The sequence below is a fragment of the Acanthochromis polyacanthus genome, chromosome 15 (genome assembly GCF_021347895.1).
Source record: "Acanthochromis polyacanthus isolate Apoly-LR-REF ecotype Palm Island chromosome 15, KAUST_Apoly_ChrSc, whole genome shotgun sequence".
NCBI lineage: Eukaryota > Metazoa > Chordata > Actinopteri > Pomacentridae > Acanthochromis > Acanthochromis polyacanthus.
Genome location: NC_067127.1, coordinates 473,649 through 496,363, shown reverse-complemented (window position 1 = coordinate 496,363; position 22,715 = coordinate 473,649). Strand labels below are relative to the sequence as shown.

General features: G+C 43.0%; 1 protein-coding gene across 1 annotated transcript in view; it reads right to left on the bottom strand.

Annotated features, from left to right (window-relative positions):
• The window catches only part of ehbp1 (EH domain binding protein 1), a 222,109-nt gene that overhangs the window by 165,418 nt on the left and 33,976 nt on the right, over positions 1 to 22,715 (bottom strand). The window contains 1 exon segment of the mRNA XM_051960483.1: positions 22,224 to 22,277. Coding sequence (XP_051816443.1) covers positions 22,224 to 22,277 — 54 coding nt within the window.

Genomic DNA, 22,715 nt, shown 5'->3' with positions numbered 1-22,715 from the left:
CAGACCGTCAGACCGTCAGACCGTCAGACCTTCAGACCGTCAGACCGTCAGACCTTCAGACCGTCAGACCGTCAGACCGTCAGACCGTCAGACCGTCAGACCTTCAGACCGTCAGACCGTCAGACCGTCAGACCGTCAGACCGTCAGACCTTCAGACCTTCAGACCGTCAGACCGTCAGACCGTCAGACCGTCAGACCTTCAGACCATCAGACCTTCAGACCATCAGACCTTCAGACCATCAGACCTTCAGACCTTCAGACCATCAGACCTTCAGACCTTCAGACCTTCAGACCATCAGACCTTCAGACCTTCAGACCTTCAGACCATCAGACCTTCAGACCATCAGACCTTCAGACCATCAGACCTTCAGACCATCAGACCATCAGACCATCAGACCATCAGACCTTCAGACCATCAGACCTTCAGACCTTCAGACCTTCAGACCATCAGACCATCAGACCATCAGACCTTCAGACCTTCAGACCATCAGACCATCAGACCTTCAGACCTTCAGACCTTCAGACCTTCAGACCATCAGACCATCAGACCTCCAGACCATCAGACCATCAGACCTTCAGACCTTCAGACCATCAGACCTTCAGACCATCAGACCATCAGACCTTCAGACCATCAGACCATCAGAGCTTCAGACCATCAGACCATCAGACCATCAGACCATCAGACCTTCAGACCATCAGACCTTCAGACCATCAGACCATCAGACCATCAGACCATCAGACCATCAGACCATCAGACCTTCAGACCATCAGACCATCAGACCATCAGACCATCAGACCATCAGACCATCAGACCATGAGGAATGAAAGCAGCAGCACACTTTCTCTCTTTAAATATTTCTGTCTCTATTTCCCCTCATGGACTTCTAAAAGCAGCCTTACACATGCATGCCGACACACACTCTGGTGGTTTTCAGTCCTAAACGTGCACACCAACACACACTCTGGTGGTTTTCCAGCTTCTTGTCTGAGCTGTGAATCGAGCCCTGAGGATTCATCCTCTCATGCTGAACAAAGCGGAGCAGCTGGCTCTCTGAGAGGACATCTACATACACACTCTGAAGGCCAGATAAAGACACACCAGATCTTTACATTCCCGTTTCCTGACGTCTTCACACTAAAACACACACCTCGGACGCTCTGTGGGGAAAACTCAATCTCAGGCTTATCGCTGAGCACCAGCAGCTATTCATTCATATCTATCTATATAAATATAAATATATCCACACACACAGCGGATCAGCACAGGAAGGGAAGCTTCTGGTAATCTAGAGAGAAACTATGTAGATAGAGAACAGAGATCATAAATCTATAGGTCAGCCAGAGGAGCACCAACAGGACATGTAAATGAGTTTATTTACTGCTGGTAGATATTAAATGTTATGTTTGTGACTTTAAAGCTGTGAATGTACTGAATTTATTGTGTGATCAGCTGATTAATGGATATAAGGACCAGTAAAAGAAGTCCCTTATATTCCTAAAACCTTTGAGAACAGAAAACGTGAACAATATCATCAATAAACTAAAAAAATAGGTTTAGCGCCAATCAGTGTTTATTCATTAAGTCTCACTGCTAAACAAACCGCAATAAACCAACAGAACCCATTACTCTTTGGGAAAACCCGAATAACCGGGTCATTTTTCCATCAGAGTCCCTCACGTCTTCATTCAGACAGAACCGCCAGAAGAGTTCTGTCATAAATGCACATTTCTACACATCAGATTACAATTATAGATGAATAATAATGTACATAAATTAAACAAAAACTGTACAAATAACTAACAGCTTTAGAGGATTTATGATTTCCTAATCTCTGAACATTCTGTCCATGTGTGCTGACATCAGAAACACACAAAGAAGCTTCACAGGTTTATATCAGTTAGAAATTACCTTCATTTTAGTGATAAATGAAGTTTGTAAATGTGTACAAGTCTCTATTATTACAGAAATACGTGGATCCTGCTGCTGTTTGATGCTGCAAATGTTTAATAAAGTCAGAGGAAAGATTCATAAACAGCTGGAAGCAACAAAGTGAACAACAGTTCTTAACTTTCTGCCAAACTCTGGATTAAATTCATTAATCTGACCTGCTACAGTCTGTCTTCACTGAGGAAAGGTTTCATTTTATGACCATTCTAGTTTATAATAGATGTGAAATTACAGAGACACTTTGTCGCTTGTGTTGTTGATTTTATGATGTTTCTGGACCAATACTGGTTCTGAAATGTGGAAAAATGCTTTAACCCAAAGGCTTCAGAGCTTCCAGTTCATCGTTAAAGTCCGTTCTGTTATTTGTGATGCTGAAATGTTATTCGGTCCAATCGGGTTAGAAAAGTGACCCAGGAGCTCATTCTGACCTGAAGCTGAAACGTTCAGTCATCTTTAGATTAACAGAAATTAGTCTGAAAGTAGTTTTAGTCTTTTCTTTTCATGGTTCAGTTTGGCTGTGTTGCAGACATACATCCCTGTATTCTCTAATGTTTCTGCTTTCATCAGTGCTTTTCTACCTGGAGTTTTTCTTAACTTGGTTTTAATTTCCAACTATGAAGGTCCGTCTTCTCCACCGTAACAGGAACCTACAGTAAAGACTAAATACTGAACACCAGAGTAGTTTCCTTCAACATGGGGCCTTAAAACACTGAAGTACCAACTTATAACCGAGTTAAAGGACATCGTGTCAATGCAGGCTTTCATTTGTTCTGGAAGATCTCAGGTAGTTTGTAGGAGGAATGGAGTGAATCCAAGACTCATTGAAGAAGTTCTGATTAAACTTAAAACATCCGTTGTAAGGATGCTCAACATCTGTTTCTCCTGTTTCTACTCCAAAATCTCAGCCAACCTTCCATCTCTGTCCAGCTTTGCCTCCCTGTTGAGACCAATAATTAAATAAGAACCAACAGGAGAAACCAACCGACCGACCAGCGAGGCCACCTGACATCTGAGCCTGGTTCCATGGCTGAGGAACATCATGACGTTTCATCTCCACACCATTGACCCCAGACTGTCCACAGAGCAGTCATCGGGAGAAGAAGAAGCAGAAATTCTCTCTGTACTCTTATCTCTCTCCAGATGACACTCCAGTATTATACTAAGCTAATAGTGCATGTCAATACTTCAGGAATGAATTTGGCTCCAAACACTTAAAGAGAGAGGATTTAGCAGAAAGGAGGATGAGGAGAAGCAGGGAGAGAGAGGGGGAGGTCCTGGAAATAGGAAATACTTAAGGATATGCAAATAATCCGGCAGAAGAATGGAAAAACCATTTCAACAGATTTGAGTAGTGGCAGCAAACAATGGAAATCTGCTCCATGTCCCCGGACGCTGCATGTCAATCAATGAGAGGACGCTGGGGTGGAGGGGGTAACTGGGGGGGTGGAGGGGTAACGGGGGGGGGGGGGTGACCATCAGAAGGACTGGGAGGATGGGGCAGTGTGTAAAAAGAATGGAGGGACAATGCAGAAGTTTCATTTATTACAGAGGATAGGACTATCAATTCACTCCTCTTTCTGAGCCCACAGAACCACTAAATACCTGAGAGTGTGTGTGTGTGTGTGTGTGTGTGTGTGTGTGTGTGTGTGTGTGTGTGTGTGTGTGTGTGTGTGTGTGTGTGTGTGTGTGTGTGTGTGTGTGTGGGGGGGGGGGGGACGGGTAATTATAGGGGTTGTGGGGACCTAATGTCCTCACAGCCATAGGAAAACCCAGAGAAATGTCACTTGTGGGGACCTCGTTTGGGTCCCCACAAGTTTAAACAGTGTTTTCTTGGCCATGTTGTTGTTCCTGAAAAAAGTAAAAGTGCAAAAACGTTTCTTTAGGGTTAGCCATTGTTTTGGTCTGGGGTAAGGTTAGGGGTTAGATATGAATGGGAGTCAATGGTATGTCCCCACAATGATAGAAAAACACAGTGTGTGTGTGTGTGTGTGTGTGTGTGTGTGTGTGTGTGTGTGTGTGTGTGTGTGTGTGTGTGTGTAACGGAGGGTATTACAGAGGGAGGGGTGATGGCTGTATGCTGCCCCCTAGCTGCATCTCTGTAGAGCTGCAGGTATCATCAGACTGCTGCACTAAAATAAAGACCAGCCGAACGTCCAGAGGACCAACAGACCGCTTCATTTGTGTTTAATGGTTAACTTCTATTCATTCTGTGTTTTTGTGTTAAGTTAGAGCTGCACAATATGTTAGCATGTCGTTCTAGCATCAACACTGTGACGTGCACAACGCTGGTCTACTTATTAACTGCTTCATACATAAATAATAAAAACATGCATTTTCCATGACTAATCTGAAGAGAAGTCCATCTTCTGTAACATGAATTACTCAGATTGAAGCTATACTGTTAACTTTATTTGAAGACAGAGTTACTGACACGCAGAATCCACATGTTACAGCAAAATCTGTGAAGAACAGACAGAGAAAACCTGGAGCGGAAGATTTGGTTTTAAAATGAAAGTGTCTTAGCTGCAGAAAGAATAATGTTAAGCAGGAACCCTATCCGTACATAAAACACCATGACTGATCTGTTTGACTTAAATCATCTAAAAACCATCTATAATCATCTAAATCAGCAGCAGAGCTCTGAATGACTGCAAAGACAGATCTGAATGCTACTAATTTCGATGTTTTTTCTAGAGTTATATCATGACACAGCATCTTTCTGTGAAATATAAAACCGCCCCAATCATTTCAGCAGAATTAACTTTTATCCAGTAACATACTGTAATATCTGTGTGATAACACAGAAGGTTTCAGGTCCTTCCTCTTCCATGCAGCCCTGTCAGCAGTCTCAGAGAACCAGTTCTAACCTTCTCTCCTGGTGCCAGCTGGCCTCATCGATCCACAGATGCTCCCCTGGTGGGGGAGCAGGGGTCAGGGCAGGAGGGTGCCCGGGGGTCCTGCTGAATCCCTCTGCCCTAAAATGCCAACGGGACGGGCCGGAGAGAGGCGGGGCGCTGGATTAATTAGGCTGAGTGCTAAAAGAAGCTGCTTTCTTTGTCTGGAGGAGACGAACCCTCTCACCAATCAGCTAATGACTCCTAACACCCGGTCAGCAGACAATTCAGCTCTGATTCCAACAAACACGGTCCACGTTCCCCATCCATCCACCTTTAACATTTATTCATTCCTAAAGCTACCATGAGCCCAAACTTCTACCTGAAGACCCTCAGAGGAACAAACATCATCACCTAACCCTCCTTCTGAGAACTCCTGCATCTTGTTTCATTCTTGGCAGCGATTCTCTACAGAGGGATGATGGGTTTGGGTTGATGATGTTTAGTGCGCTGTTAAACAGACAGAAGATGGTTCTGGTACTACAATGATGGCAAGTGATGAATCTCTGGTTCCACATCCAGCAGATGATTATCCACTTTATCCTGCCACCAGAAAACTAAATAATTCTGATCTGAGGAAACAACCTGAGGTCAGCTGCCCTCCACTTACATTCAGGCTTTTTTTTTTTTACCAGAACTCAGATTCTCCTGAACATTTCCTAACAAACACCGTTTTAGGGTCTCCAAAACTCAGATTCTTTCACCCCTGCAGCTCAGACTTCTATAAACTCTAGTTTAGCGAAGCTGCAATGAGTATGACTGGCAGCAACAAAAACAGATTTATTTACTGGATTTATTTACTGGTTTTCATTCAGTTAGCACAAGAAATTACCAGTTTTACCAGTTTAAAACTAAGCTAGCATTGCTGCATCACTAAATCCAGTATTACTGGTCCTGAACGTCCAGAGGAACGGTGAAATGTCAGACTTATCGTGTATGTGATGAGTTCTAGACGGAGTCTGTCCCAGCCTGTTTACTTTATAAACCGACGGTCATGTGGACAACATTTTTAATTAGTTTTGTGCAAAGGGGGAGATATTTATTCATACTATCCAGTTCTATTTCCATATTAGTAAAAGGACTAAAGGAGCAGAATCAGAGATAGAGATACAATAAAAAATAATAAACCCTAGCATTCCACGAGGGTCTTCACACCGCCGGTACTCGGACCCTAAAAAAGTTCCATTTATATAATTTTTGGATTCTGTTCTGTGTATTATGTTGGAGTTGCTTGTTTAAAACGACTCAAAATAAATAAAAAAAACTGACAGAGAAGCTGTTGTTGTCAGCTCTGATGCATTTAGTAAATAACTGCTCCACCAAGGTTCACGATAAACAGAAGGACTACAGAAGATGACTAATACATAAAAATGAAATATCGGTCCGTGGCCATTTTTTCCACCGTCATTTACCGACTCAGAGGGAGAGTGAACTGATGTTTGAGACAATTAAAATCAATACATACATAAGTCAGTTTTTCCATAACTTGAAGTAGTTTTCTTATTTTACAGACAATGTTTCCATGTGAAAGCCTGGTTTTATGTGAGAATCCATCCAATGGGGCATCACAGTAAAATGAGTCATGATGTGTTAATTCCACCACAGGAGATATGTGATGTCACCTAGAATTAGTTACACAGCCCACAGATATCGGTAGATATCAGAATCAGATTTAGAGAATTAAACAATATCGGCGTATCAGTTATTGGCAACAAAAGCCGATATGGGACATCTCTAAAACAGGTGTTAATGAGTGTATCTCCATCATTCCACATGGTCTCCCTTTGTCTCTATAATTAAATCCAGATCTAATATAAAACAAATACTGAAACTTTAACAGAATAAAACAGACTCAGAGGCGATAAACATCCCATATAGAACTGTACACAGGCCTTTATAATTCATATTCACCAGCTTCAGAAACAATCCAAACCCCATTTCCCTGACAGAATAACCCTGAGGAAGCTGCGATTAGCCTCCTCCAACCCTCCAACACCCAAAACCAGCCGGTGTGAATCCAGCAGTCAGCAGATTGGAGGTGGGGAACGCCTCAAGGTCACCGTTATTGGAAATGGAGACATCCAGCGTCCTCACATCTCTCTGAATCCCAACACAATGGACTGATTCCTCTGCGTCAATTTGGCCTCCTGATAAGTGATAAGGCATCCTTTCTACATACACCTATGAATGCTGAATGCTACACACAGATTAAGACCAATTTATTCATCTGCTACTATTATATGTGAGGATTTGGCTTTTCCCCCAGCAGTGTGTGTGTGTGTGTGTGTGTGTGTGTGTGTGTGTGTGTGTGTGTGTGTGTTTTAAAGCAACAATGGAAATAAAAGGCATGCAGTACTATCACTGTGGTTCTGAGAATTACAATAAGAATAGTGATAATAATGGAATGAACTGTCAAATGGCTGCAGGAAGCTCAGGATTCTCCACACTGGAAGCTCACTGAGGTTCAGACCTAACTTTAAACCTCAGAACAGAAACATTTCTGCCGACCAACTCCTTGTCCCAGGAACAACAAAAACGCCACAAACAGACGAGAGGAGAGCGATGAGTCCCAACAAGAGCAGTTTTAGAGGAAAGAACGGCAGATTACAGCACAGTGTGAGCTGTAGTGGTGGATAAAATGGTTTAGGATGACAGGAAACTCCACTTCTTTCTGTCTAACACTGAGAAACTGAATACGGGACGGACTGGATGATTACTGCCGACTACAGACGGTACCGGATTAATAGAGACCGAACAGGGACAGGAAGTAAACACAGAAAACCACAGGGCACCAATAACTAACATACAGACATCAGGGCTAATGTAGGATGAGAACAGTAATCTGTGTGAATACTGAAGCTACAACCAGTAAAAGGTTGTATATGTGCATCTGTTGGTTAAAACATCATTAATCATTTACTAACTAAATAACAGCAGAAGATAACCATCACAGTTCTCAGGACTGTCGGTCAAACAAAACTATTTAACAATAAATGATGTTAAAAAGAGAACAGAGCTGCAACAGTTCATTAAACTTTAACTAATAAATTAATCACCACCTATTCAATAATCAATTTATGTGTTTAGGTTAATGAAGTATGAATTATCTTCCAGACTCTTAAATGTGAATATTTTTAGATTTCTTGACTCCTCTCTGACAGGAAACTGAATATCTTTGGGCTGAGGATAAAACAGGACAGCTGAGGTCGTCATTTTTCACCATTTTCTAACATTTTATCAACCAAACAACTAATAATCCACAGACTGATCTGCCAACAGCATAAGTGTTACTATAAAAATGCAGTGAATCCCTACAACTGGAACCAGCTAACATCTGGAACATCTGAAAGTCAGAACCGATCCGAACATGTGAATCATTAACAGCTCGTCATCTCAGAGTTCCAGGGAAATGTGTCGTTTTCTAATTAGTCAGCATCACCATTAACGAGCAGAAACGTTTGGACGGACACCCAGCCAGTATCTCAACCCGCCTTCATTCCTCTCTTTGGTCTTATCAGGGAGTCCAGGGTGCCCTCCTCTGGTCTTTCTTTGGGTGGCCCTCAGTGGCCCCCACACTCTCACACCCAGAGCATGCACTTCAGACAGGGGCTAATGGGAAAATAAATTACCAGCAGCCAAAAGCCCTGGCTCTGCACTTCTGCTGCAGAGAGAAAGGGAAAAGAAGGGGGTTGGTCAAGAAATGGAAAGAGAGAAGGGTGGAGAAGACGAGGAAACGGGGAGACGGACGGAGAGAGGAAAAAAGACGAAAGAAATGAGGGAGATGCTGTGAGAGGAAAGGAAAGAGCTGTGAGGGGGAGGAAGAGGGGAAGATAGGTCAACGGGATTAGCTAGAGTTCATTCCTGCTCTATGAAGTGCCTGCTCATCACTTTTCTGCCATTTTACCATCTCTGGCCATCACAGAGGCCTAAAACGTCCAATAACATCCACACAGCCGCTGTATCTGGGATTGATTACTGCCACCCAGCAGCCGCTCACATATCAGGACGGAAGATTCACCGGCAGCAGACGTGTCGCTGTGTGTTGGAGTGTGTCGGGAGGCGACATGGGTCAGTGGGTAGAGTGGCCGTCTTGCAACCGGAGGGTTGCCGGTTCGATCCCTGGCCTACAGAGCTCATGTTGAGGTGTCCCTGAGGAAGACAATGAACCCCTAACTGCTCCTGATGAGCCGTGGTTAACGCCTTGCATGGAAGCTTCCTCCATTAGTATGTGACAGCAATTTTGTTGTACTCTGTATAATGACAAAGACATTCTTCTTGTTGAGGTAGAAACGCTGTCCATTCGTGTCTGAGTGCTTCTGTGTGAAAGAGCAGCAGAAGGAACGACCATGGAGGTCGACCACCCGCTTTTTTATGAGTTTCTGTAACAAGCACACACTTCTGGAGCTGAAAAGTTGAACACAGACGACAAATCTGTATATTTTTGTCACTGCAAAGCAAAAAAGTTCTGTCTGGCAGGTAAAAATGATAAGAAATATGAGGTTTTAGTCACAAAACAGTTGTGAAAACAGGATTAGGAAGTGCATTTAGTTTTAAAAAAGAAGGGAAAAAAACCTGCACAGCTATAATGACTTCTCCATAGCTCTGCAGGGGCATAGACACACTGGAAGAAGTCCTATACAGGAAGTCCTCAGTTTACGGCGTCCTCGACCTACAGCGTTTCATCGTTACATCAGAACTGGTTACGTGGAACTAGTTGATGAGCAGAGTGGATGAACACGTCATCACACAGCGCTATCCGACGGCTTTGTTTAGATAGATGACAGATACTTTATTATCAGGTCAGAGACCCAAAATTTGTTTTACATGTTCAGCAGCTCTGCCACCCACAGACACAATAATGCTTGACAGACATAGAACATTAACATATAAGACTGCTGTCCACTGTAGTTTGGTTTTGTAGATTGAACTCCAGTTTTAACTATTTCATTTGAGGATGGACTGATGGACAAAGGAGTTTCTTAGTCGGACCTTGTTGAAGCCCTGTTGCCCTGTTGGTAACAGCACATATTCTGAATTTAGACCGTGGCAGGGGTCGGAGGCGATGTTCTGAGCCAGCCGTACAGTGTTATGATATGAAGTGTCATATCGTCCATGTAGGGGCTGACCCACTATCTTTGAGCAGATCTTAATCAGCTGTCTCAGTCTAGATCTAACAGATTCAGACAGAAGGTTGTACCACAAAGCATTACAATACTGCAGGACACTGAGAATGATAGAGGTGTAAAACAGAAGGAGCACCTGACGAGAAGCTCCAAACGACCGCAGGCGACGGAGGTGTTTCTGTGTTTTACTGATTAAAATCTAATTTAGGAATCTGTTTTACTGTAGTACACAACCTGTAGATAGTAGCCCTGACATACACATATAATAATGACAAATCTCCATGAAACTGAATGAAATCAGGTTCCCAGAAAGCATCATGATGACAGACGACACGCCCTCATCTTGTTTTAGTTTCACCACCAGATAACGGAGACGAGGAGCCAGAAGCTCTAGAGTTCTGGAGATAAACCACTGGAACTCTATATTACTGATATCTCACCATGATATCCAGGAAACACCAGATAGGATGTTTTATTTTATTTTGGGAATCATTTCCACTCCGTTCTCATTTTAAGGACGCGTTTGTTTCAACTGTTTTCGGCAGGCTGCTGATCTGACGGAGCTATGATAGCGCTCTAATCCACAGAAAAGCTGATTTGCTTAAGGGGATGGGGGGTTAAGATGGCTTGTGACAAGAAACAATTGCCCCAAGTGAGAGTCTGCCTCTCTCCCACCCTACTCCATGACAAAGGTGTACTCTCCATGCTAAGTGACAAATCTGGGGAGACAAAGAGCATTAGCAGGGTGATGCTCTGCTCCAGTAGCTCTGATTGTGGCCAACTCAAAGAATCTAATATGGATTTTAAAAAAGGAGAGATTAGAATGAAAGAGAAACAATGAACACCTTCTACCAAGGGGGAATTAGTGGAGGATTGGATAAGGAGCCGCTTTAAAGAGAGAGAGAGAGAGAGAGTGAGTGTGTGTGTGTGTGTGTGTGTGTGTGTGTGTGTGTGTGTGTGTGTCTGTGTGTGTGTGTGTGTGTGTGTGTGTGTGTGTCTGTGTGTGTGTGTGTGTGTGTGTGTGTGTGTGTGTGTGTGTGTGTCTGTGTGTGTGTGTGTGTGTGTGTGTGTGTGTGTGTGTGTGTGTGTGTGTCTGTGTGTCTGTGTGTGTGTGTGTGTGTCTGTGTGTGTGTGTGTGTGTGTGTGTGTGTGTGTGTGTGTGTGTGTGTGTGTGTGTGCGCATATGGGTGAGCACTCGTTCTTTGAAATTCCTTCTCCATAAAAGAACAATAGGGTTCCTAAACTCTGTTTTTGTGCATTTAAATGTGACAGAAACACCAGCAGCTCCGTTCATCTCCTGAAGACGCTCCAGAGGAGACGTTGGAGCTTCACTGATCCTCTGAGAAGAACCTCTGAGGTCCAAACATGACTCCAACCCAGTGAGCTTCAGGAGATCAGAGGTCATCCTCCTGCTCCACCAGCTTGGAGCTGCAGTCACCTGATAGGGTCAGGCTCAGGTAGACGTCTCCTCCACACCTTCAGGTTCAAACCGGCTGAATTCCTGACCGAGGATCTCTGAGGGCGCGGCGTTCCGAAAACAGATTTATATCCAAACAGAGCCGGTTAGGATCAGTCCAACTGTCAGTGGTTGGCTTAGTGGCATCAGAGCACATCAGCAGAGCCTATTCACTGCCACTTAGCAGAACAGGTCACACACACACACACACACACACACACACACACACACAGACGGGTCACATAAGTTTAACCTACACTGTAAAAAATTATTCTGTAAAAATGATAATAATGTAAATACGGCGGAACAGAGGTATGTTTTATGGTCACACCCTGGAAAAGAATAAAATCCTGTTTGTAAAAATACAGATTTGGAATGTGGACATTATTTACGTCAATCAACGTAATTTATGTCAAACAACTGTTTTAAAAATAGTGTCCATCATTTTCCAATCCTCAACAGGGTAATTTTCTATTATATATCAGTTTATAATCCGAAAATAACTTTTTAAAATGTATTTAAAAATCCCTATTTATGAACAGATATTTTCTGTGGATGTGTTTACAGTGTCAGCCTGTTTTTAACATAATTACTGTATAAGTTCATCTTTTTTATGGTTTTACAAGATATTATCCATAATTTAAAAAAAAGAGAAAACCTGTTTAAAAAGAGTTTAAAATAATTATATATATACTTTTGTTGATTAAAAAAACAGTAAAAAAAAGTGTAGTTTTATGGACAAAAGTAATGAAAGAATGAATAAGTTTTTATAAAAAGGCAGATGTTTGCCTGTTTTTTTTAAAATACCGTTATGGTGTAAATTACTGTTTTTCGGTGATTTTGTAGTTATTATCTATAGCTTAATAAAACATTTAAAGTCTGCAAAATACCAGTAAATTGTTCTTAACAACTAGAGTTTAAAATATTTAACAAAGGCTGATTTTTTACAGTGTTAGTTCATCTCTAACACATCTATGTTCCATCAGCACCAGACTCCCCAGGTACCTCAGAGGCCCCGCCCACCAGGCCCACTGGGTCAGGCTTGTGGATAAACAGGGGGATTTGTGCAGGCCGGTGTTTTGCGGCCCACACAGGCCCGTCTCCATCGCTGGTAGCCATCTAAAGTCGTACAGAGGAAAATAAATAACCAGGAGATGGAGATAATAACTGTTCCATCGTCCAATCAGGACTCCCCAGAACTGTGACCACCATCAGTGTAGCACATGACACCAAAAACACGACGAGATGAGGACGAGACAAGAGGAGAAGTCGGATTAGAGCCGGCCCAGGAGAAGGGCAGGTGACAGCATGTGAAGAGTGATAGAGGACAAGCTCAGAGATGACCGATATGGAAGGGTGTGGCAGCCAATAACGTACCAGCTAAAGCCTCAGGAACTATTGGAATTAAAAGCTGGTCTCCACTGCAGCGTCTTCCTCCAAGCCTGTCCTGAAGACCAGCAGCATGTCTGATGAACCTGAGCAGCAGGAGTGTTAGTAGATGTTCTGGGCCAGCTTCAGGCAGAAACAGGAGGACTTCCAGCTCGTTCTGTTCTCTAAGGTTTCGCCACACTGTGAGATTTTAACCATCTATAAGTTCACAGCTCTCTCCTCTGCACCACATCAGTCTGATCATCTTTGACGTGAAGTTTGTTCTGTGCAGATTCACGATGAAAACGCAGCGGAATCTCAGCCTACGATGCAGAGTCGATGTGAACGAAGAATAGAACGTCTTCAGCATGTTTTCAGTGGGAAGTTCTAAATTCTCCAGAAGTCCTGTTCTGTGTCCATTCCAGGAATAATCCTGAAGATGAGCTGATATCCAGTCAGGAACAGTCTGACACACACCTACTACAGGATGAACTAAACCTCTGAAAGTCCACATCAGTCAACGGAGAAAGCATGAACTGGCCTTAAAGTGTTCCTAATATGTTCCACTCCTCATGCATGCTCCTGGCATGTTGCTATCTTAAACGTCTAACAATCTGGCTAATAAATATTATTGTCTAACCATATTTAAACCCACATTCTGTGTCTCATCAGTGAAATCATTCAGTAAAGTTTTCCCAAATGTCTGACAGCATGTTGTGAATGAAGAGAGCGTGTTGGTAGGATGTATTCAGATGACACGTGTGTTCTGATGTTTATTTTGGGGTCACTCTGTATGAAGCAGAACTAAGCCTGTCTGGAGGGTCTGGACTCTAAATGTCTGAGCTCTAAATGTTTGAGCTCTAAATGCATCTCTATGAGTCTGAGTGACTTTACACTCTGAACCTGTGTGTGCATATATAAATGAGAGGAACCATGTGTGTGCTGGTGAACACGTATGACCGTGTGTGCGGCCGTGTCTGGTGACATCTGCTGCGTTGTTGGCGGGGAGCGACGCTCAGCAGGCTGCAGGAGCCTCAGACTAAGGAGATGAAAGCCGAGGTCACAACCTGGACCAGTGGGACGAACACACTCACAATACGCCGTAAACAACACGCGCACACACACACACACACACACACACACACACACACACACACACACACACACACACACACACACACACACACACACACACACACACACACACACACACGGGCAGCATGCGGGCCGAGCAAGGACGAAAGGCGACAAAATAAACAGGACAAGGATAAAACGGAAAAGCAGACAAAACAATGTGAAGAAAAGCTGAAGGCAACAGGAAAGAGGCGACGATGCAGCAGCACATCGTCAGGGGCAACAGCTTAATCAGTTTAATTAACAAACACGCATGTATGCATGTAAGCAAAAACACAGATGGAAGATATGGAGTCTGTGTGAAGGTGATTTATGAATAGATGTGTGAAAAAGAAGCATTTTCTATAAGTATAAGCACCAATTATAGTTCCATTGAGCTAATTATTGATCTTTATCATCTAGAACACGTCAGAACGCAACAAAAATCACTTAAATCTGTATTTTTTCTACCCAAAACTCAAAAATCCTACAGATATTTAATTTAAAATCATGTAAAAGCAGCTGGATTATCAACTAACCGACTGCCTTTCTGACTAGAACACTAAATAAAGAACACATTCTCTGCAGTCACACAGCAGCATGACATCTGCTCAGAGACGTAGTCCGACTAACGGTGGTCGTTAGTCAGCAGACCGGCCATGTGACGGGACGCTGTGGATTAGAGGCCTGTAAGCCTATTAGGACCACAGGAGGGACCACAGGACGGACCACCCGGCCTCTAGCGCCACCTACACCACAACAACACATAGAACACACACACAGAAAGAACACACTCCTCCACAGACACTGAGGCAGGTCCTCACAAAGAGACAAACACACACCTTTCAGTTCTTTTATTATTTTGTGTTTCTGCTTTACTGGGAGTCATTTTCTCATTAAGACTACAAAAACAGCAGTAAAATAACAGATTACGGCTCTAAATGGTAGAAACAGCAGCATTAGAGCAGCAATTTACAGCAAGAGTAGAAGCAGTAGAGGACCTGATGGGGGGAATCACCAGCATCTGTCCTCATTAATGACATTCAATTAATCTGAGAGCATGTGTGATCACACACCAACATCCTCACACACACACACACACACACACAGAGGGAATAATCAGCATTGTGAGCACACATCCATACTAACAGCGCTCTTCTCTTCTTCTTCTCTTCTTCTCCATAAATGAGGTCTTTTGAGTTCTCCAAACTATTTAAGAAACGGGAAATGAGCAAAGGTGAAACTTTGGAGACACACGCGTGCACACGAGTGCAAATTAATCCCAATTTGTCGGCCGCAGCACTGGAGAAACTTTTGGGATTTCATACTTCATACCAGCTTTTGTCACCTTTGCGTGAATAGCCGAGGGCTGAAATAATTGTGTTTTTCTTCCCCGAGGCCCAGTCAGCGCTCACAAGCCACTGGCCTACGTAATGTGTTCCAGAGGAGGGAGGATACGAACACACAGGAGGGTGTGTGTAAAGGTGATGGAGCTAGGTGTGTGTGACTGTGGGAGTGGGTGTAAGTGGAGGTATGTGGCGTGGAAACGGCCTTAATGGAGTTGGACGAGGTCCACAATAGGCAGGACTTCACCTCAGAGGACTGGAAGACAGACGGAAAAAGACATGAAGCCGCTAACAACACTACAGATTAAACCCCTCCATTTATGCTGCATTAAAGCTGGTTGTTCACGTGCACGGTGTCATCCACCTTCATGATGTCAGAAGATCGTATTTCAGTAGAACATCAGAGGAACCGTTCCACCTCCTTACAGCAACCATTAACGAGGTTTGGAAGCTTTAATGCACTAAAAATGCAGCTAGAATGGAATTCAGAATGAATGTTTACAACGAGCAGTAAACAGGCAGAGACAGAAACAAACAACACAAACAAACAACACAAACAGAAACAAACAACAGAAACAAACAGATTTATGAACTCTTCCTTCCTGCCATCGATGTGAGTGGAAAAGGTGAAGGATGAGGAGCGGATCAGTGGATACGCAACGTATTAGACATGATAGTCCTCTGTGTGTGTGTGTGTGTGTGTGTGTGTGTGTGTGTGTGTGTGTGTGTGTGTGTGTGTGTGTGTGTGTGTGTCTACACGTTATTTGAAGATGAGGGAAGTTGGTCTCCCATTTCCAGCTTAACACAGAGAAAACACACAGACATACATACGTGCACACATTAACCCCTGCCGTGCATGCGTGCGCACACACACACACACACACACACAGTAAAGAGCCTGTCAGCACAATGCCTTCAAATACACCGTCCAATCTTTTGACTCTCAATTTGCCACCTTTTTGATAAAGCTGAGTGAAAGCGGGTGAAAGGACGGCTAGCTGTAATTTAGAGATACTACTGCAGCCGTTTCCTCCACTCCTCTCTCTCCATCTTTTGATTATGCGATTCGCTTTGGCAGACGAACAAATAGAGGAGAGAAAAAGGTAGTGTTTGACACTGCCACTTTCAATGACAAAATACAATCTATGCGGGGCAGTAATTCGACGGGGAGGGATTAGCTGGCGAGGTTGGGCCCCAGATTAAGACGAAGCCGGAGCGCGGGGATCTTGAATTTCATCATCTTCACAATGGCGTATTCTTCCCCTTTCTCCTCTGCCGTCTGATGAGGGGTCAGGAGAACTCACCTCTCCTGTTCCTCTGCTGCTTCATTCATGTGTCCTGACTTTATATTAGCTCAGACACCTGCAGGCTGGGGGGGTCCAGGACCACAGCTTTACATTCACTACCCAGCAGCAGACATTCAGAGTGTTTGTTCATCACACATGCAAACATCCTGTACCTACTGACACACAGACAGCTCACATACATGCACATATTAACATGCATGTTTCTGGAGGAGTTTAAACAGGTCTTAGGGTAGACTGCCCTCTGGTGGTCAGTTCTAGTAGTTCCCTAATTCCTGCTCACTTTAAATAAACTGAGCAGAAGCACAAACACAGCATCTAATGTTCTAATAAAGTCACTCTATTAGTTTAAACAGATGAACAAACATTCCAATGTAAGTTTTCTCTTTTCTCTACTCTTATTCAACAGTTTAAAAGTATTCACTTGATCACAGTCCACCTCAGAGGCCTTTTACACACACAAACACTCAAATATACACACTGTTTACACCATTGTTCTAAAGTCTGGGGTCATCTAGATAAACCCCCACTTTTATCCATGTGCTAACATAACTGAACAAGGGTTTACTAATCATCAATGAGCCTTTCAGCACCATTAGCTAACACAATGTAGCATTAGAACACAGGAGTGATGGTTGCTGGAAATGTTCCTCTGTACCCCTATGGAGATATTCCATTAAAAATCAGCTGTTTACAGCTACAATAGTCATTTACCACATTAACTATGTCTACACTGGATTTATCATTCATTTCATGGTATCTTCATTGAAAAAACAAAACTTTTCTTTCAAAAATAAGGACATTTCAAAGTGACCCCAGACTTTTGAACCGCAGTTTATTTATATTATTTATATTTACATACTAGAGGAAGTTTTAGCTGGAAGTTTGGCAAAGTATCATTCATCTTTTCAAAATGAAAACTAAACTCTCTTTTCTCCAGTTTCCCTTTAGAGGAGGGACAAATCAGGGCTACAACATCCCATAACTACTTCAGACTTTTGTTCACCATAAAACAGCCGAGAAAGCACGAAGATGATCAACAGACCAGAAAAAACATGGCAGATCTGTGGAGGTTCAAGTCCTAATAAAAACACCAGCATCCAGCAGACTGTTCTTGTCATCTGTAGTAATCTGTCTTTAAATAAAGCTGCATGTGAAGAAGCCTTTTATCGCCAGCAGAGTCTGTATGTGCCCTGCTACCTAAACATCGTCCTTTAAAGACACACCTGACTATGGTCAACTTTATATTTTAGAATCTGTCAACAAAAACCTTTAGTGCACATTCAACTAATTGAAAACTTTTATAACCAGAACAGAACTGAGATGTTTAACTTTTCCTACAAATCAGACCTGCTGCCTTCATATTCTGTTATTCTAAAGTCTTCAGTGGATAATAAAGTCCTAAAAAGCTGCTCTGCACTCTAAACCTTCTGTCAGCTCCAGGCAGGAAATGAGCAACATGAAAAACATGAACAGCAGCTTTCCTGGTTGAAAATATCCTTTAAATATGTGCCGAGTTATAAACCTGTCTGACATCAGAAATATCTGAACGGTTTAAAAAGCATCAGCCTAAATACTAACAGGAACGCTAATGTCTCAGCAGGTTTGATCATACATGTGTACTTTTAGTTTCTTCATATATTCACCAGGATTCCTCTGTGAGTGTCTGGAGGTTTAGGTTTCCTTCTGTTCTCCATTCCTGCTGTCAGGATCCTGGCTGGGCTTTGATCTGTTTTCTGTCATTAGTCAGGTATGCAGAGACAAACCCTCTAACCGGTCTTTTCCTCTCTTTCTGTTCTCTCCCACGCTCTGGCCGGAGAACACCTGACCTGCTTGTCTTCTCAGCTCTCTATCAAACAGAGAAAGGCTCTTTAACGTGAACAGAAAGCGACGGGTCGACGCCCTCAGCCAGCTCTCACTGCTTTTTATACCAACATTCCTAAAAACAGGCGGTAGAAGAGTTTCAATCTGCTCTCAACCTGAAAGGCTTCAATTTAAAGCAGAGTTTTATCATGAAAACGGTCACTGTCCAGACCAGCGTTTCAGAAATATTCTCTATTCAATCTGAAATACCTGAAAACATCCCCATGTGACAGTTATAAGGTGTAAACATGAAGCAGTGGGTGTGATACTGTAGGAAATACAGTAGAAGAACAGCAACGACCAACAGTAGAAGGAGGAGTTTCATTATCTGGATAACAGCCGATAGGAGAGACTGAAAGAGACTCCAGAGTAGGGATGGGAATTTCGACTAATTTCCGAACCGACTAGTCGCTAATTTTATTGGCGACTGGTCGGTTCAGAAAACTTGCAATTTAACCCTTTAAGCGCCAAAGTCGCAATATTGCGACAAGCAACACTGCTGAACATAACAAGCCATAGCTTCAAATATACTGCCTCATGTGCCTCATGTACTGGACACCAGGAGATGATGGACATCTGGAACTTCAATCTGAGCATCAGTTGTGGGCGTGTTTTAATTCAAAGTTTTGGAGTTTACAGAGTTTGAAAACCGAGGAGACGAGACTCGCCGTCGGAGCGTATCAGAGCGCAAGACGGCACATTTTAGAGCGAGAAAACTCACCGTACCGAGAGGTCTGCTCAACGCTGACAAAGTACTTTGTCAAGTAATGGCTTACTCATATTCTGAAGAGGAATATTCACCCTCTGATGAAGATGTTCAGTCGTCCACTGAGACAGAAAGTGCCGCTGCGTCTGTGCGTAACGGCAGCGGGTCGGTGCGCCATGACAGTCCACGAGCAGCACATAGTGGAACCGATGCTTTGCTTCGGGGGGGCAGGAAGGGACGTGGTGGGTGTAGCTGGAGTGGTCAGAACACCGCTAATGATGCGGGGGTTGAAAAAGAGACACGCATATGCTACTGGCAGGATCAACCAGGTAGCCCAGACGGGAGTGTGCGGCGCACGGCCGAGCGTAGAGCTGCATGGTGGCGCACGGTCGGGACCGAGGGCTGCGGGCTGTGGCGGGCGGGCTGTGGCGGGGGGGGGGGGGGGGGGGGCGGCACACTAGCATTTAACCGACTAGTAAAATACTAAACGGTTAATAAATGAGTCGGCAGTTACCCGATTAAACGACTAGTCCGCACATCCCTACTCCAGAGATTCATCATCCTTATTGAATAAACCATTCAGTCAGATCTTCCAGAAAAAGATCACAGAACAGCAGCAAGACAACATGCAGGGACAACTAAACCCACTCAGAGAACAGATATGAGTGTTAGAACATCACCATTTCTATCGATCCACATTAAAACTCCAGAGGTTCCAAACTAAAACCAGGTCAGCGTGTTTCTAAAAAGATGTTCTAAAGGTCCTAAACACTGGAGGACAGTGGACACCAGGTGTAGACACAGCAGATGTTAAAGGACTGAACCCTCCAGGGCTCCACACTGAAACCAAAACAGTTTCATTTGAGATCTTTTATGAACATGTGAAAGTTAAAATGTCTAGTGGTTGAACTGTGTGAGTGAACGACGATTATTAGCTGTATTAAGTGTCCACTAACTGACAGTTACTGCATGAACCACAGCAGTGAATTTACGACCAGAGGTCCTCGGTTTACGGCGTCTTCAAACTACAGCGTTTCATCGTTACGTCGGAACTGGTTACATGGAACTAGTTGATGAGCGGAGCGGATGAATACATCGTCACACAGCGCTATCAGGCGGCTTTGTTTCCATTCTCTGGTTGTACTCCACCTTGGATTGTGCTGCATTCTCTAACTTTTCACCTTCATTATGGCTCCCAGCGTAAGTCAGACTCTTCTGATGCTTGGAAGAAAAGGAAAGCCGTCTCCATGGAAGTGAAACTAGAATAAAACACTGGGAACATGACTTTTATGAAGAATTAATCCATATCATGATGCATGGAACGGCTTTGTTTACATTTTCACCGGAGTTCTGACTTGCGGCCAAAATGGACTTGTGTAGATCCGTAGTAACTGAATTCTGATGTAAGTCAAGGACCTCCTGTAATCTGTAATGTTAGAAAGATTTAACGATATAGAAATGTGTGGAAGCTGTGAAACTTAGCTAATAAATAAAAAGCTGCAGGATATGCTTAAAGAAAGTCAGACTAATGGGATAAACAGCAGATTCTGGTGTAGACACTGTAGACATTAAAAAGCCCACAGGGTGAGGTTTCTCCAACAGACTGGAGGATATATATATTATGTAATATATGATATAATATATATATAAACTATAGCAGAGGTACCAGAGGTGAACAGAACAACATCTACTGTGGAACCCCATCAGACTGTCTATTGAAGCTACAGTTACATGATATTTAGGGCTGGACCTGAATATCCCGAATATCCGAATATTTGTTCGCTACGGCGGTATCTGGATATTAATTTTGGTATCCGAATATTATAATATTGGTATCCGAACACAAAATTCGGACCCAGGAGACCAGATGAATGGATCCGAATATTCGGGCCGTCTCCGCCACAAGCCCCGCCCCCGTCGGACGTTACGGGGCGGAACGAATATTCAGATATTCGTCTTTAATAGGGCCCCAATATCCGGAGGCCAGAAACCACTATTTGGGCCAGCCTTAAAGATATTATACAGAAAATATAAAGTTGTTACTGAAGGGTGACCCCTTCTGAAGAGGATGGATTTTATCTGACAGTTCACTAAACAAGCTGCTCTCCAGTTAATCTGAACTAATTACCTGCTGGTTTTAATCTGCTCCATAAACCAACTGAAGGAAGTTCCTTCAAGTCTCCAAGGAACATAAAAAAGGTCAACATCCAAACACAAAGGTCTCATTTACTGCACACATCAGCACACGTATGGAAAGCAGCACACGGCTCTGAACAGAGAGTTTCCTGGCAGAATAAATCCACGTCTCTTTCTCTCAGCTTCAGTTCTCTATAAAGCTTCCCTCTCCATTAGATTCTCTCCTGTTTTTCTGGATCTACAGTGAGATCTAGTTTCTGCCGGTTCTGTCTGCTATAAACAGGTCATACAACCTTAGAAAACATCACAGCTTCTGTTGCCTTAAACAGCCTGACAGAATAAAGAGAGGAGTAAAAAGCAGCTGCTGCATTACAGATGTTCAACTGTTACGATGATTAACCAGTTAATGAGTAAACACATTGGAGGAAACCGAGATCCTCATTTCTAACATTTTAGAAGTTAATTTGGTTTATAATCACTCCAGCTCGTGTCCTGTAAAGATGACCTGTAAATGACTCTGCTACTGAACAGATTCAGGCAGATTTAAACACTCATAAAGAAAGCTGCTGAGCAGAAACTTCAGTCCAGCATCCAGACAGATCTGAGGGCTACAGAGGAACCTGTAATAACACAAAATGACCACATGGTGGCAGAACCTACACATGAAACCCCACAATGATGTTCCTGCTAAATCCTGAGAATAAGAAGTTCATGTCTGTGTGTTTCTGTGAAGTTGTACTTTAAGTCATTGTACATAACAGTCCAGCTGCCTTTTAGTACCCTGATGTATTATTTATCTATTCTGATAATTATCATTTATTTCCCACCATAAAGTAAAAAAAATAAATTAAATAAAAGTGTAGTGCATAAATAGACCAAAGCATCAATAAGACAATATAAAAGAGAGGATCAATAAAACAACATATAAAACATATTAAAAGACAGAAACAGGAACAATTTACTCACATTCTCAATGACAAACGTCCACTCTTTGTCCTCAAACTCCTCTGCATGGGGGTCCTGCAGCAGAAATGGAAAAACACATGAATCAATCATGAAACGAGTCATTTAATAAAATGAAGGTTTTCATTTTGGGCTTGTGATAGCAGACTGAGGTACAGAAATCCAGTTAATGAATGGCAGTTCAGCTGCTCTACTGTTCTAGTTCTATTCACCCACTGACCTGGTTTGGTTTCCCTTCCTCTGCATAGAATACATGCAGTACGACTGAGGTCTTCTCTCAGTAACTGTCACCTGAAGCTAGCCTGTACATGTCTGATTAAGAAATGTTTAATAGAAAATCAAGCTTTAAATTGAACACAAAGAAACACTGACACGAGAAAGCAGAAAAACGCAGAATTAGAGATGCTTCTCTGTGTGTTTCTACCGGTCTGGATGTGTCTGAGCTGATCTAACCCTACTGGATCTATCTGATCCTTCTTCTCTGTGTTTCTGACA